Genomic DNA, 16212 nt, shown 5'->3' on the forward strand with positions numbered 1-16212 from the left:
GAACATGCTTTGGTCCGACATGTGCATATCAACCCAAGGACAAAAGTAAAAGACCTTGTAAAGATAGTGGTGGAAGCTGGTAAGATTGTGTCAATATCCACAATGAAATGACTACTGTATCAACATGGACTGAAAGGCCACTATGCCAGAACGAAGCCATTACTCCAAAAGAACCATAAAAAGGCTAGATTAATGTTTGCAAATGTACACAGGATTAAAGACCTTGATTTCTGGAGACATGTCCTGTGGTCTGATGAAACTAAAATTTAACTTTTTGGGCATAATGACTATGGTTACGTTTACAGGAAAAAGTGAGAAGTTTGGAAGCCTAAGAACACCATCCCAACTGTGAAACACGGGGGTAGCATTATCATGTTGTGGGGTTGTTTTGCTGCAGGAGAGACTGGTACACTTCACAAAATAGATGGAATAGTTCATGAGAAAAATAAGATTATGTGGTAATAATGAAGCAACATCTCAAGACATCAGCCAGAAAGTTAAAGCTTGGACAGAAATGGGTCTTCCAAATGGACAATGACCCAAATCATACTGTCAAAATGGTAACAAACTGGCTTATGCATAACAAAATCAATGTTTTTGAGTGGCCATCAGAAAGTCCAGATGTCAATCATATAAAAAATTTATGGGCAACGCTGAAAGGGGAGATGCGAGCATGGCTACCTACAAACCTGGAACAGTTACACCAGTTTTATCAGGAGTAATGGACTCAAATTCCGACCAACTATTGTGAGAAGCTTGTGGAAATACCAATCGTTAATACCCAAGTGATTTAGTTTAAGTGCAATGGTACCAAATATTAATAAAATGTATGTAAGCTTTTGACTTTGCAGTAAGTATTCTAGCATTTGACAAATATTAATAATCATGGTAATCCTAATTGACCTAAAATGGGAAAAAAGTTTAATCTGATGTCAAGTCAGATATTGAGAAAAATATGCATATGTGTGTTTTTATATGGTATATGTAATCTTCTAGTTTCAACTGTATACTGTAGATATGACATTTTGCTCCATCTTAACAACCTCTGTTTATTTGACCTATTAGATTATGTTAACAATATTACAGAGGTGTCTGGTTGCACCAGGCAGATAAATAAAATTGCACTCCATGTCCTATCTGCTGGTACACACTTTGGCTAGCTCAGAAGAGTAGTTGCATCGCTTGTGTAAAAATACATTTTGTTTGTCATTGTTATTTGTTATTCTTATTGTTATTATTACTGGCACTAATAATAATAATTATTGCTACTATTGCTAATTCTAATATTAATAATGATAAAGATAATAATAATAGATACAGCGCCATTTAAAACTTTGGGCACCCCTGGTCAAAATTATTGTTATTCGGAATAGAGATGATAGAACTTGTCAAGGTTCGGTCGTTCGGTGAACGTCGATGTTCCCCGAACAGTTCGCTGAACAGTTTGTCGTACATATCTGAACCTCACTGAATTCAATGGGAGACAAAAATCAAATGCATGAGACAACAAATTAAGAGGGACAAAAAAGTTTTCCAAACAGCTCAAATCTTAGAAGGTGCACTAGTCTAAAAAGAGGAGTAGTAGAGGCACCACTGGGGGGAGTTCGAGGTCCAAAAGCTTCTGAAGTTAGGGGTAGACACCAGGAAAAGTGGCATTAATTGACCCAGATGACAAATAGTATTATTGCGCAGCATGAATGAATGGGACAGGACTTGGACCAGCATTTCTAGCTTAAACATTGATCAGTAACAGGTGGATGAGTGACAGGTGTAGGTCTGGTGCTCTGTGAGCCCTGCCAAATACAGGCAATAGACATGAAGGAGACTCAACTTGAAGTCCAAACATTTCCAAAAATTATTGCCACACACCACTAAAGTGGCATCAATTTCCCCAGAGTAGAAATAGCATAATTGTGCAGCATTTTGACAACTTCTGTTACTGGATGGGCTACTCAAATCCCTTTCTTTGGCAGCCGTACAACGGTATTATCATCATTTATTGTTATAACTTCATTTATTCCATGGTGCTTTACATTTGAAAAGGGGTATACATAATAAAAACAAGTACAATAATCAGAAGCAATTCAAGTCCTGGTACAGGAGGAAAGAGGACCCTGGCCGTGAAGGCTCACAGTCTACAAGGGATGGATGAGGATACACTAGGTGAGGGTACAGCTGGTCGTGCAGTGGTAAGGTGGAATGATGGTTACTGTAGGTTGTAGGCTTGATGGAAGAAGTGGTTCTTCACGTTCCTTTAGAAGGTTTCTAAGGTAGGCGAGAGTCTGATATGTTGGGGTAGAGAGTGCCAGAGTAGAGGGATGCATGGAATAAATCTTGTATACCATTGTGGGAAGATAAGATAAGAGGGAAGTAGAGAAATTAGATCTTGTGAGGATTAAAGGTTGCATGCAGGTAAATACCGGTAGGCTAGGTCACAGATGTATGGAGAAGGTAGGTTGTGTATGGCTTTGTATGCAATGGTTAGGGGTGTGAACTAAAGTCTCTGGGTGATGGGGAGCCATTGAAAGGATTGACAGAGAGGAGAGCCAGGGGAATAGCAGGGGAATAGGTGGATTAGTTGGGCAGCAGAGTGCATGATAGATTGGAGTGGTGCGGGAATGTTAAAAGGGAGGCCAGTAGGAGGTTGAAGTAGTCAAGGGGGAGATGATGAGTGCATGGACTAGGGTTTTTGCAGATTCTTGATTAAGGAATGTATGGATCCGGGAAATATTTTTGAGTTACAGTCAGCAGGAAATGGAAAGGACATGAACATGTGTTTTGAAGGACAGATCAGAGTCTAGCGTTACCCGGAGGCAGCAATCTTAGATGATTCCCTCATCGACGCCTTGTATGAGTCTTTTTACTTTGCCTCAAGACATTGTCTCATGTAGTATATTTGATGTTTATATTGCAATATAATCTGTGCAGCCTCTTTCTAGTTTTCACTGTGGGGGAGTGGTGCTACCTTGTGGTTTCCCATTTTTTTAGCATCCTTTTATGCACTCCCCATAGGCCTCCATATAGTATAATACACTCCCCATAGGAAACCGTATAGTTTAATACACCCAATAGGCCCATATATTTAGTATAATATACTCATTATAGGCTTCTAAGTAGTATAGTGCATTCCCTATAGGCCTTTGTATAGTATAATGCACTCCCCATAGGCCTCCATATGATATAATGCACCTCCATATACCTCTATCTTGTATTATACACTCCCCACAGGTCTCTACATAGCATCATGCATTCCCCATAGGCCTCTATATAGTATAATGCACTCCCTATAATCCTGTATATAGTATAATTCACTCCTAATAGGCCTCCATATAGTATAATACACTCCCCATAGGCCTCTACATAGTATAATGCACTTCCTATAGGCCTGTATATAGTATAATTCACTCCCAACAGGCCTCTATATAGTATAATGCACTCTCCATAAGCATCTACATAGAATAATGCATTCCCCATAGGCCTTCATATAGTATAACTCTCTCCCCATAGGCCTCTAAATAGTATAATGCACTCCCCATTGGCCTCTAAATTGTATAATGTACGCCTAATAGGCCTCCATGAAGTATGCACTCTTCATAGACCTCTATATAGTATAATGCACTCCACAAAGGCCTCTATATAGTACAATGAACTCCCATAGGCCTCCGTATGGGGAGGACTATATGCACCCAAACAGTAGTTTTCCCCCACATATGGGGTATCGGTGTACTCAGAAGAAATTGCACAACAAAATGTCCATTTTCTCCTGTCACCCTGGTGAAAATAAAAAATTAAAGTTAAAAGAACATTTTTGTGGGGAAAATTAGATTTTTCATTTTCACGGCTCTTCATTATAAGCTTCTGTGAGGCAAATGGGGGTTCAAGGTACTCACCAAACATCCAGATACATTACTTGAGGGATATAGTTTCCAAAATGGTGTCACTTTTGGGGGTTTCTATTGTTTAAGCAGATCAGTGGCTCTCCAAATGCAAAATGGTGTCCGTTCTCGTTGCTAGCCATTTTTGCGTTCAAAAAGTAAAAAAATGATCTTGCCTTCCAAGCCATTCCATGCTTCTAAACAGTAGTTTTTAGCCACATTTAGGGTATCGACGTACTCAGGAGAAATTGCACAACACAACACATTTTTGCATCCATTTTCTTGTGTTACCCTGGTGAGAATAAAACATTAGGGGCGGAAGTAAAATTTGTAAAAAAAGTAAAATGTTATTTTTCTCCTTCTACATTGCATTAATTTCTACTAAGCACTTGAAGGGTTAACAAAACTTATTGAATGTGGTTTTGAGGACTTTGAGTAGTACAATTTTTAGAATGGTGTCACTTTTTGTCATTGTCATATAGACCCCTCAAAGTCAATTCAAATTCAATATAGTCAACATTATTCAATATTTATAAAAAATGGTTTTGTAAATTTTGCTGCAAAAATGAGAAAGTGCTGATCAACTTTAAACCCTTCTAACTTACTAACAGAAAAAAAGTTTTAAAAATTGTGCTGATGTAAAGTAGACATGTGTTCAATGTTATTTATTAATTATTTTGTGTGACATCACTCTCTGATTTAAGGGCATAAGAATTAAACTTTGAAAATTGTGAAATTTTCAAACTTTTAGCCAAATTTCCTACACTTTCAAAAATAAACGCAAGTCATATCTCAGAATTAGTGGAATTTATTGAAGCGTTCCAGAGTTTATACTTCACAAGTGATGTTGGTGAGATTTTAAAAATAAGGCTCGGTCATTAACGTACAAAGTGTCACGGTCCTTAAGGAGTTAACCCCTTCGTGACATGCGCCGTTCTAGTACTGTGCTGCGGGAACTGCATTTGTGCCAGGCACAGTACTAGTATGGCACCGCGATTGCCTTGGCCTAACGGTGAGCACCATGGCGATCACGTGCGGGTGTCAGCTGTATGTGACAGCTGAAACCCCTCAGCAATGCCCACTATCAGTGCTATCATCGATTGTGGGCATGTAAACCCCTAATGGCGCTGTCAGTAGTGACAGTGACATAGAGGGGCATCGTGCAGGAACGGAGGCTCCCTGCGGGCTTCCATAAGAATAACGCGATGTGATCACATTATTCTCATGGTCTCCATGGAGACCCCCGGCATCAAGATGGCTGTGGGGTCCTTCCAGGTCCCCAGGGAAGGTGGCTTGCCAGCGCCTGCTGAAAGCAGGTGCTGGCATGCCTCCTTCTCTGCCTGTCAGATCGCTGATCTGACACTCTGCTGTGCAAAGTGTCAGATCAGCGATCTGACATTATAAAAAGATGTCCCATACTGGGACAACATAATAAAGTAAAAAAAAAAATTCTAATGTGTAGAAATATTTTTTTTAAAAATTCCCAAATAAAGAAAAAAATATATACTGTATATATTTTTCCAATAAATGCACTTATTTATGTAAATAAAAAAAACAATAAAAGTAGACATATTTGGTATCGCCGAGTCTGTAACAACCCCCTCTATAAAACTGTCCCACTAGTTAACCCCTTCAGTGAGCACTGTAAGAAAAAATAAAAATAAGGCAAAAAACAATGCTTTATCACCATACCACCGAACAAAAAGTGCAATAAAACATGATCAAAAGACAGATGTAAATAAAAACGGTACCGCTGAAAACGCCATTTTGTCCAGCAAAAAACAAGCTGCTTTACAGCTTCATCAGTAGAAAAATGAAAAAGTTATAGCTCTCAGACTAAAGCGATGCAAAAATAATTATTTTTTGTATAAAATAGTTTTTCTCGTGTAAAAGCGCCAAAACATAAGAAAAACCCATATAAGTGAGGTATCGCTGTAATCATACTGACCTGAAGAATAAAGCTGCCTAACCAAAGTTTCCACACACGGAACGGTATAAAAAACAAAAAACAAAAGCAATTCCTGAATTGCTGGTTTTTGTTCATTATGTCTCCCAAAAATCGGAATAGAAAGCGATCAAAAAATGTCATATGCCTGAAAATGGTACCTATGAAAACGTCAGCTTGCTCTGCAAAAAACAAGCCATCACATGATTCTATCGGCTGAAATATGAAAAAATTCTAGCTCTCAAAATATGGTGATGCAGAAACTAGTTTTCACAATAAAAAAGCTTCTTTTAGTGTGTGACAGCTGCCAAACATAAAAACCAATGTAAATCTGGTATCGCTGTAATTGCACCGACCCAAAGAATAAAGTTGTCTAATCAATTATACCACATGAGGAACAGCGTGAAAAATAAATAAAACCAATTCTTCACTTGCTTTTGATTTTTTCATTCTGCCACCCAAAGAGCGCAGTGAAGCTCTGCGCACATTTATCCTGTGCTCTGAGCTGAGCGCTTACACCGGGGTTTCCATATAAATCTCTGAAATACATGATTCAGACAGAACCCCCAGGGAAAGATTCCCTATAATGAGGCAGATGGAGGCACTGTGGGTGCCATAGGACCTGTGATCCGGCAGTATCCATCTTTTTAGGATTGCATAAATGTGCCGTCGGCCACAGTTTTATACACTTCTGAAAAAAAGGAAACAGCGGAAGAGAGGCCAGATGGAGTCCAGAGTAACTCTGCTGCCTCATTATAGTGAACGGATATATCGGGGGTTTCATCTGAATCATGTCACTCAGAGATTTAGATGGAAACTGCAAAGTAAGTGTTCAGCGTAGCGCGCCAGATAAATGTCCATAAAGACCTGTTGAAGAGCAATGTAAGCGTGAAACGATCGTCGTCTGTATTTGCTCCACTGTTTTATCTGCCTGCTGTTGGTATGATGATGCCACAATAAAGGATTTTGTTGCATGGGATGGTATGTGCCTATCCACTTTCTTCTATATGGACATATATATATTCTCTTTCTTTGGAAACGGCACCCCTAATCCCTGGTGTGTGTGCAGCTTCATTAACCCGAGGTCATATAGCTGTGCCTTCGTCCTGCCTCTCTCCCATGGTAAGCGCCAGATAAATGTGATTCCAAACGTTATGTAAAATGTTCCTAATAGTAGCTTCCACTTAATCCACAAAAAAAAATCATTTCCCCACTCAGATCTGTCACGTGTTAACGGAAATATAGGGGGCTTCCACATAACTGATAGCACAAAGAATTTATATAAATTCGCGCACAACGAGATCAAAGATAAAGTGGACGTAAGTTTAATAGAACAATAAATACATAAACCTGTACACAGACAATCTACAGATATAAGCTTGCACTATTCCCAGAATAAATTCCAACTATAGTAAAGACTCCTAAGCAAAAAATCAACAGTTTGTATGGTAATTATACAACACCGTAAGTTAAACCGAATTGATGTTAATGTCACCAGCAGCCCCTTATTTGTATATACACTGTGTTCCAAATTATTATGCAAATTGGATTTAAGTGTCATAAAGATTTAATTGTTTTGTTTTTCAAATAAACTCATGGATGGTATTGTGTCTCAGGGCTCAATGGGTCACTGAAATCAATCTTAAACACATGTGATAATTGGTTTTCCAGTTGATTCTATTTAAAGGAAAACTACTTAAAAAAGATGTTCCACATTATTAAGCAGGTCACAGTTTTCAAGTAACATGGGAAAGAAAAAGGATCTCTCTGCTGCTGAAAAGCATCAAATAGTGCAATGCCTTGGTGAAGGGATGAAAACATTAGAAATTTCCCGAAAACTTAAGCGTGATCATCGTACTGTTAAGAGATTTGTGGCTGTATCTGAGCACAAATGTGTTTGTGCTGATAAAGGCATAATGAGGATGATTTCTGCCAGGCAAGTTCATCGGATTAAGAGAGCAGCTGCTAAAAAAGCCATTACAAAGCAGCAAAAGGATATTTGAAGCTGCTGGTGCCTCTGGAGTCCCTCGAACCTCAAGGTGTAGCCTCCTTCAAAGGCTTGCTGTGGTGCATAAACCTACTATTCGGCCACCCTAAAACAGTGTTCACAAGCAGAAATGGTTGTATTGGGCCCACACATACATGAAGACTAATTTCCAAACAGTCTTGTTTACTGATAAGTGTTGAGCAACCCTGGATGGTCCAGATGGATGGAGTAGTGGATGGTTGGTGGATGGCCACCATGTCCCAACAAGGCTGCGACGTCAGCAAGGAGGTGGAGGAGTCATGTTTTGGGCCGGAATCATGGAGAAACAGCTGGTGGGGCCCTTTAAGGTTCCTGAAGGTGTGAAAATGACCTCTGCAAAGTATATAGAGTTTCTGCCTGACAACTTTCTTCCATGGTATAAAAATCAGAAACGTGCCTTCAGGAGCAAAATCATCTTCATGCATGACAATGCACCATCTCATGCTGCAAAGAATACCTCTGAGTCATTGGCTGCTATGGGCATAAAAGGAGATAAACTCATGGTGTGGCCACCATCTTCACCTGACCTCAGCCCTATAGAGAACCTTTGGAGTATCATAAAGCAAAAGATCTATGAGGGTGGGAGGCAGTTCACATCAAAACAGCAGCTCTGGGAGGCTATTCCAACTTCATGCAAAGAAATACAAGCAGAAACTCTCCAAAAATGCACAAGTTCAACGGATGCAAGAATTGTGAAGGTGATATCAAAGAAGGGGTCCTATGTTAACATGTAACTAGGCCTGTTAGGATGTTTTGGCGTTAAATAGCTTTTTTGTTCAGTGAATGTGACCTCCTAATGCTGCAAACTGCAAACTCCACAAATGAGCATTTTCAGTTCTTTAAAACATATCAAATGTTTCGAAATTCTACTGTGCCTAATAATTTGGAACAGTGCATTTTTAGTTTTTATTCATTTTGGAGATTATACTGTTATCATTGGGAGGTTTCTTCAATAAAATTTGATGTATACTCTAATGGGTGATTACTTTTATTAGACTGACTGTCATTTGCACCAACCATTTAGGAAAATCTGATAAAAAAGTAATTTGCATAATAATTTGGAACATAGTGTAAAAGGACTATAGTAACGCTGTATCTGTCTGTAGCAATGTGTAACAGCTAGAAAGAGGACAAAGATACTGAATGCCACGCACTTATTTAAAAATAATAGCACAAAAGGAGTATTTCTATGAGCTTTGTTTAGCTGAAAACTAATCCCCCACTGTGGGAATGCAACAATAAGGGAAAAAAAAACAACAACAATGTCCTTTAAAGCTTTTGCATGCAAAAAAAAATATATATATATATCTATATATGTATATATATATATATATATATATATATATATACAGTATATTTTATAAAAAGGAAAAACTGGTGATAACAGACATGATGCAAGAAGTGGCCCCGGCTGGTGGCAAAGCTTCACTAAAAAGGAGGGTAATGAGGCGTACTGCAATCGGATTAAACCGGGTCGGAAATCCGATGCATGTACGCCACTGGTTACCTTAAGCAGAACGCTGATAGTGGATAGACGAGAGGTGCTCCTTCCACGTTGCTCTTGCTGATGTAGATGTCCAGCGTTCTGTGTTGTCTGGAGAGTCCCGGCTGCCCGTAGTAGTGGCTGCACGCGGTGATAGCAATCTCCTCACAGTGTGTAATCACAGAGCAAGACCTGCCGTGACATCACCAGTCACGTGATGCAGTGAAAGAAGTTCCAATAGAGTGAACGTTCAGATAGCAGAAAGGACCAATAGTATCCAACGCGTTTCGGAAAGAAGCGCTTTCCTTCATTTTTAAATAAGTATGTGGCATTCAGTATCTTTGTCCTCTTTCTAGCTGTTACACATTACTACAGACAGATACAGCGTTACTATAGTCCTTTTATATACAAATAAGGGGCTGCTGGTGACATTAACATCAATTCGGTTTAACTTACGGTGTTGTATAATTACCATACAAACTGTTAATTTTTTGCTTAGGAGTCTTTACTATAGTTGGAATTTATTCTGGGAATAGTGCAAGCTTATATCTCTAGATTTTCTGTGTACAGGTTTATGTATTTATTGTTCTATTAAACTTACGTCCACTTTATCTTTGATCTCGTTGTGCGCGAATTTATATAAATTTTTTATATTAAATTTTTTGACAAATAAGTGGTTATTGTCTAAATTCGCAGCAATACGAGACCTGTATACTCAGTGCCGCAGTAATTTTTTATAATCTGATAGCACAAAGACTCTGGAAAAGCAATATGGCTCCTCACCCACCAAAAGAAATTCAGCAAATTCTCTGCTTCCAAATCCAAATACCACCCTCCATTCTGAGCCCCACTGCTGCCTGTTTCTGAATAACACCCATGGATTCAAAATCGTCACTACAACTGTAGATAAATTCCCAAATGGTTATATCGTCACTACAACTGTAGATAAATTCCCAAATGGTTATATCGTCACTACAACTGTAGATAAATTCCCAAATTGTTATAATTTCCAAAATAGGGTCCCTTATGGAGGTATATCTGCACTGTAATAAGGCGCTACTTCCCTTCTGAGCTTACACTGTGCCTCAAAAGTAGTTTTTGACCAAATATGGGGTATCGATAAACTCAGGAGAAATTACACCACAAACCTTGGTCCATTTTCTCTTTTTGCCCTGGCGAAAATACAAAATTTGCACCTAAAAAAGATTTTTGTGGGAAAAATTAGATTTTTTTATTTTTACGGCTTAACATTCTAAACTTCGGTGAAGCACCTTGGGGATCAAGGTGCTCAATACACATCTAGATAAGGTCCCAAAGGGGTCTAGTTTCCAAAATGGTGTCACTTGTGGGGGCTTCCACTGTTTAGACACATCAGGGGCTCTTCAAACAGGACATGGCATCCACCAATTATTCCATCAAATTTTTCATTCAAAAAGTCAAATGGCGCTCCTTCCCTTCCGAGCCCTACCGTGCACCCAAACAGTGGTTTTCCCCCCCATATGGGGTATTGGCATACTCAGGGGAAGTGGCACAACAAATTGTATGGAGCAATTACTCCTATTATCCTTATGAAAATGCAAAATATGGAGCTAAAAAAGATTTATTTGGGAAAATGTGATTTTTTTAATTCCATGGCTCTGTGCTGTAAACTTCTGTGAAGCACCTGTGGGTTCAAGGTGCTCAATACACATCTAGATAAGTTCCCTAAGGGGTCTATTTTCCAAAATGGTGTCACTTGTCGTAGGTTTCCACTGTTTAGGCACATCAGGGGCTCTGCAAACGCGACATGGCAACCGCTAATTATTCCAGCAACATATTTTACATTAAAAAAATCAAATGGCGCTCCTTCCTGTTGTGAACTCCGTTTTCAGGCTCCCTCTTGTGGTCACAGATGGTATTGTGTGACTTTGGTTTTTTGGCTCCCCCTGGTGGTTTGGTTTATTATCCTGCGGGTCTGCTGGATCAGCTGCCTCGTTATTCACCAGGGAGGCTCCTATTTAGCTCTGCTTCACTTCCACTTGTTGCCGGCTGTCAATGTATTCAGTGCTATTCTGATTACTCCTGATTATCTCGTTTTCTGCCTCTTCAGGATAAGCTAAGTTCTGTTTGAATATTTTTTGCTCATCTGCCTGCAATATGATTTCTGTGTATGATGAGTCTAGTCCAGCTTGCTAACATGTGATTTCTTTTTGCTGGTAAGCTCTGGGGTACGGAGTTGCTTCCCCCGCACCGTTAGTTGGTGCGGGGGCTCGAGCAATCTCTGTGTGGATATTTTGAATAGGGTTTTTTATTGACCGCACAGTTTCCTTCCTATTTTCTGCTATCTAGTATTAGCGGGCCTCATTTGCTAAATCTGATTTCATCTCTGCGTTTGTGCTTTCCCCTTAACTCACCGTTAATATTTGTGGGGGGCTATTCTATATCTTTGGGGTCTTCCACTGAGGCAAGTGAGGACTTACTTTCCCTCCAGGAATAGTCAGTTTCTCAGGCCGTGATGAGACGTCTAGGATTTTTTAGGTAATGTTCCACGGCTGCCTATAGTTGTTTGCGGATAGGATCAGGTTGCGGTCAATCTAGTTACCACTTCCCCAGAGCTAGTAGTCTGTTCAGTTACTTAGCTAGTCCGACCTGCGATCCTTGCTACTAGGATCATAACAGTACAGCCAGACTATAAAGTGTTAATTGCATGGCAGAAGCAGGAGAAAAGAAGCTTGGAGATATTTTTTTTTTTTTTTTTGCTGCCGTGTGTCTAGCTGCTGTGTGTCTGGCTTCTCTCCTCCTCTTAATCTTGGTGTGGCTCTGAGTTCAGCTGCTGATATGGATATCCAGAGTTTAGTCTCCAGTGTAGATCATCTTGCTGCAAGGGTACAAAGTATTCAGGATTTTGTTGTGCACAGTCCTATGTCAGAGCCTAGAATACCTATTCCGGAGTTGTTTTCTGGAGATAGATCTAGGTTCCTGAATTTTAAGAACAATTGCAAGTTGTTTCTTTCTTTGAAACCTCATTCCTCTGGGGATTCTATTCAGCAAGTTAAGATTATTATTTCTTTCTTGCGTGGCGATCCTCAAGATTTAGCTTTCGCATTGGCTCCAGGGGAGCCTGCGTTGCTTAGTGTGGATGCGTTTTTTCTGGCCCTTGGATTGCTCTATGAGGAACCTAATCTTGAGAACCAGGCTGAAAAAGCGTTGTTGGCCCTCTCTCAGGGGCAAGATGATGCAGAGGTGTACTGCCAGAAATTTCGGAAATGGTCGGTGCTTACTCAATGGAATGAGTGTGCCCTGGCTGCAAATTTCAGAAAAGGTCTTTCTGAAGCCATTAAGAATGTCATGGTAGGGTTCCCTACGCCTGCAGGTCTGAATGAGTCAATGACTCTGGCCATTCAGATTGATCGGCGTTTGCGAGAGCGCAAACCTGCGCACCATTTGGCGGTGTCTTCTGAACAGACACCTGAGTCTATGCAATGTGATAGAATTCTGACCAGAAGTGAACGGCAAAATTATAGACGGCAAAATGGGTTGTGCTTTTACTGTGGTGACTCAGCTCATGTTATCTCAGCATGCTCTAAGCGCACAAAAAAGATTGATAAATCTGTCACCATCGGTACTTTACAGCCTAAGTTTATTTTGTCTGTTACCCTGATTTGTTCCCTGTCATCTTACCCGGTTATGGCTTTTGTGGATTCAGGTGCTGCCCTGAGTCTGATGGATTTGTCATTTGCCAGGCACTGTGGTTTTGTTTTGGAGCCTTTAAAATTCCCTATTCCACTAAGGGGAATTGATGCTACACCATTGGCTACGAATAAACCTCAGAACTGGACACAAGTGACCATGTGCATGACTCCTGTTCATCAGGAGGTGATTCGCTTTCTTGTATTGCATAATTTGCATGATGTTGTCGTGTTGGGCCTGCCATGGTTGCAGACTCATAATCCAGTCCTGGATTGGAAAGCAATGTCTGTGTCAAGTTGGGGTTGTCAGGGAATTCATGGCGACGCTCCTGTGGTGTCAATTGCTTCATCCACTCCTTCTGAGGTCCCTGCGTTTTTGTCAGATTACCAGGAAGTATTTGATGAGCCCAAACTCAGTTCTCTACCTCCTCATAGGGATTGTGATTGTGCTATAAATTTGATTCCTGGTAGTAAGTTTCCTAAGGGACGACTTTTCAATTTATCAGTGCCGGAGCATGCTGCTATGCAGAGTTATATAAAGGAGTCTTTGGAGAAAGGAATTATTCGCCCCTCCTCCTCCCCTCTTGGTGCGGGGTTCTTTTTTGTGGCTAAGAAGGATGGTTCCTTGAGACCTTGTATTGATTATCGCCTTCTAAACAAAATCACGGTCAAATTTCAGTATCCTTTGCCATTGTTATCTGATCTGTTTGCTCGCATTAAGGGGTTTAGTTGGTTCACCAAGATAGATCTTCGTGGTGCGTATAACCTTGTGCGTATTAAGCAGGGTGATGAATGGAAAACTGCATTTAATATGCCCGAAGGCCATTTTGAGTACTTGGTGATGCCTTTTGGACTTTCTAACGCTCCTTCTGTCTTTCAGTCCTTTATGCACGACATCTTCCGCGAATATCTGGATAAATTTATGATTGTGTATCTGGATGATATTCTGTTTTTTTTGGATGATTGGGAGTCCCATGTTAAGCAGGTCAGGATGGTGTTTCAGGTCCTGCGTGCCAATGCTTTATTTGTGAAGGGCTCAAAATGTCTTTTTGGAGTCCAGAAGGTCTCTTTTTTGGGTTTCATTTTTTCTCCTTCTGCTATTGAGATGGACCTAGTCAAGGTTCAGGCTATTCATGACTGGACTCAGCCTACATCTGTTAAGAGTCTTCAGAAGTTCTTGGGTTTTGCTAATTTTTCCATCGCTTCATCGCTAATTTTTCTGGTGTTGTTAAGCCATTGACGGATTTGACCAAGAAGGGTTCTGATGTTACTAATTGGTCTCCTGCGGCTGTGGAGGCCTTTCGGGAGCTGAAGCGCCGGTTTTCTTTGGCTCCGGTCTTATGTCAGCCAGACGTCTTTCTTCCTTTCCAGGTCGAGGTTGATGCTTCTGAGATTGGAGCGGGGGCTGTTTTGTCGCAGAGAAGCTCTGATGGCTCTGTGATGAAGCCATGTGCTTTCTTTTCAAGAAAGTTTTCGCCTGGCGAACGGAATTATGATGTTGGTAATCGGGAGTTGTTGGCTATGAAGTGGTCATTTGAGTAGTGGCGACATTGGCTCGAGGGAGCTAAGCATCGTGTGGTGGTCTTGACTGATCACAAGAATTTGATTTATCTCGAGTCGGTCAAGCGGCTGAATCCTAGACAGGCTCGTTGGTCGTTGTTTTTCTCTCGTTTTGATTTCGTGGTCTCATACCTGCCTGGTTCGAAGAATGTGAAGGCTGATGCTCTTTCTAGGAGTTTTGTGCCTGACTCTCCTGGTGATTCAGAGCCAGCTGGTATCCTCAGAGAAGGGGTGATTTTGTCTGCCATCTCCCCAGATTTGCGACGAGTGTTGCAGGAGTTTCAGGCGGATAGACCTGACCGTTGTCCACCGGAGAGACTGTTTGTCCCGGATAGACGGACCAGCAGAGTTATTTCCGAGGTTCATTCTTCGGTGTTGGCAGGCCATCCTGGGATTTTTGGTACCAGAGATTTGGTGGCTAGGTCCTTCTGGTGGCCTTCCTTGTCGCGGGATGTGCGTTCCTTTGTGCAGTCTTGTGGAATTTGTGCTCGGGCTAAGCCTTGCTGTTCTCGTGCCAGTGGCTTGTTGTTGCCTTTGCCTGTCCCGAAGAGGCCTTGGACGCACATTTCCATGGATTTTATTTCAGATCTCCCTGTCTCTCAGAGAATGTCGGTCATTTGGGTGGTGTGTGATCGTTTTTCTAAAATGGTCCATTTGGTGCCCTTGCCTAAGTTGCCTTCCTCCTCCGAGTTGGTTCCTCTGTTTTTTCAAAATGTGGTTCGTTTGCACGGGATCCCTGAAAATATTGTTTCCGACAGAGGATCCCAGTTTGTGTCTAAATTTTGGCGGACCTTTTGTGCTAAGATGGGCATTAATTTGTCTTTTTCGTCGGCCTTCCATCCTCAGACGAATGGCCAAACCGAGCGCACTAATCAGACTTTGGAAACCTATTTAAGATGTTTTGTTTCTGCTGATCAGGACGACTGGGTGACTTTTTTGCCATTGGCCGAGTTTGCCCTTAATAATCGGGCTAGTTCTGCTACTTTGGTTTCGCCTTTTTTTTTGTAATTCAGGGTTTCATCCTCATTTTTCCTCGGGTCAGGTGGAGTCTTCTGACTGTCCTGGAGTGGATGTTGTGGTGGATAGGTTGCATCAGATTTGGAATCATGTGGTGGACAATTTGAAGCTGTCACAAGAGAAGGCTCAGCGCTTTGCCAACCGCCGTCGCTGTGTGGGTCCCCGACTTCGCGTTGGGGATTTGGTGTGGTTGTCTTCTCGCTTTGTTCCTATGAAGGTCTCCTCTCCTAAGTTTAAGCCTCGGTTTATCGGTCCTTATAAGATTTTGGAAGTCCTTAACCCTGTGTCATTTCGTCTGGACCTCCCGGCATCGTTTGCTATTCATAATGTGTTCCATCGGTCGTTGTTGCGGAGGTATGTGGTGCCTGTGGTTCCTTCGGTTGAGCCTCCTGCCCCTGTGCTGGTTGAGGGAGAATTGGAATACGTGGTGGAGAAGATCTTGGATTCTCGTATTTCTAGACGGAGGCTTCAGTATTTGGTTAAGTGGAAAGGCTATGGTCAGGAGGATAATTCCTGGGTTGTCGCCTCTGATGTTCATGCGGCCGATTTGGTTCGTGCCTTCCATGTGGCTCACCCTGATCGCCCTGGGGGTTTTGATGAGGGTTCGGTGACCCCTCCTCAAGGGGGGGGTACTGTTG

General features: G+C 41.3%; 1 protein-coding gene across 1 annotated transcript in view; it reads left to right on the plus strand.

Annotated features, from left to right (window-relative positions):
* Positions 1 to 673: 673 nt before the first annotated feature.
* The window catches only part of LOC143817719 (zona pellucida-like domain-containing protein 1), a 244961-nt gene continuing 229422 nt past the window's right edge, over positions 674 to 16212 (plus strand). The window contains exon 1 of the mRNA XM_077299207.1: positions 674 to 747. Within this exon, the coding sequence (XP_077155322.1) occupies positions 674 to 747 (74 nt within the window). The remainder of the gene's footprint in view (positions 748 to 16212) is intronic.

This window comes from Ranitomeya variabilis, chromosome 3 (genome assembly GCF_051348905.1).
Source record: "Ranitomeya variabilis isolate aRanVar5 chromosome 3, aRanVar5.hap1, whole genome shotgun sequence".
Lineage (NCBI taxonomy): Eukaryota > Metazoa > Chordata > Amphibia > Anura > Dendrobatidae > Ranitomeya > Ranitomeya variabilis.